The sequence below is a fragment of the Microtus ochrogaster genome (genome assembly GCF_000317375.1).
Source record: "Microtus ochrogaster isolate Prairie Vole_2 chromosome 14 unlocalized genomic scaffold, MicOch1.0 chr14_random_1, whole genome shotgun sequence".
NCBI classification, from domain to species: Eukaryota; Metazoa; Chordata; class Mammalia; order Rodentia; family Cricetidae; genus Microtus; species Microtus ochrogaster.
The window spans coordinates 20263299-20263837 of NW_004949096.1; the positions used below are offsets into that span (position 1 = coordinate 20263299).

Sequence of the window (539 nt, forward strand, 5' to 3'; positions counted from 1 at the left end):
TGCTTGTTACCTGCAGGAACATCTTGTGCACTTCACCTTAGCAGTCTAACTCAAATCTGGGTATAGCATGGAATTGGACATTGTGAAAACAGAGAAGTATGGTATCAAAGTATAGTTCTGCAAATAAGACAGACTCTGGAGTGTGGCTTTCCTCAGGCAGGACATCATGCTATGCACTCCTAAACTCAGTACAACAGAAGTAATAACACAAGGATTACAACCTGGCCCCTTTGATTTCCTGCCAGGCACAACTTACCTTATAGCTGTGGGCATCCAGCCTGTGAGTAATCGTTGCATCACTGAACTCTGTTTCAGTTCCACAACTGATGCTACCCCTGCAACGATACCCAAGGAACCTCCTGATTATAACTTAGAAAAACCCAAAGCCACAAACAGGATCAAGGAGGTCTTTATAATACATGACAGACTTCTACATTTTTATAGTCACCAGGTCCTTTTTTTTTTTTTTGGTTTTCGATTTTTTTTTTTTTTTTTGGCTTTTTTCTAGACGAGGTCACTGGGCCTTCATCCGAGCATCC

General features: G+C 41.6%; 1 protein-coding gene across 1 annotated transcript in view; it reads right to left on the reverse strand.

The window, feature by feature from the left end:
• Positions 1-539, reverse strand: part of Nup160 (nucleoporin 160) — a 66948-nt gene that overhangs the window by 58707 nt on the left and 7702 nt on the right. The window contains exon 5 of the mRNA XM_026787856.1: positions 257-335. Coding sequence (XP_026643657.1) covers positions 257-335 — 79 coding nt within the window. The remainder of the gene's footprint in view (positions 1-256; positions 336-539) is intronic.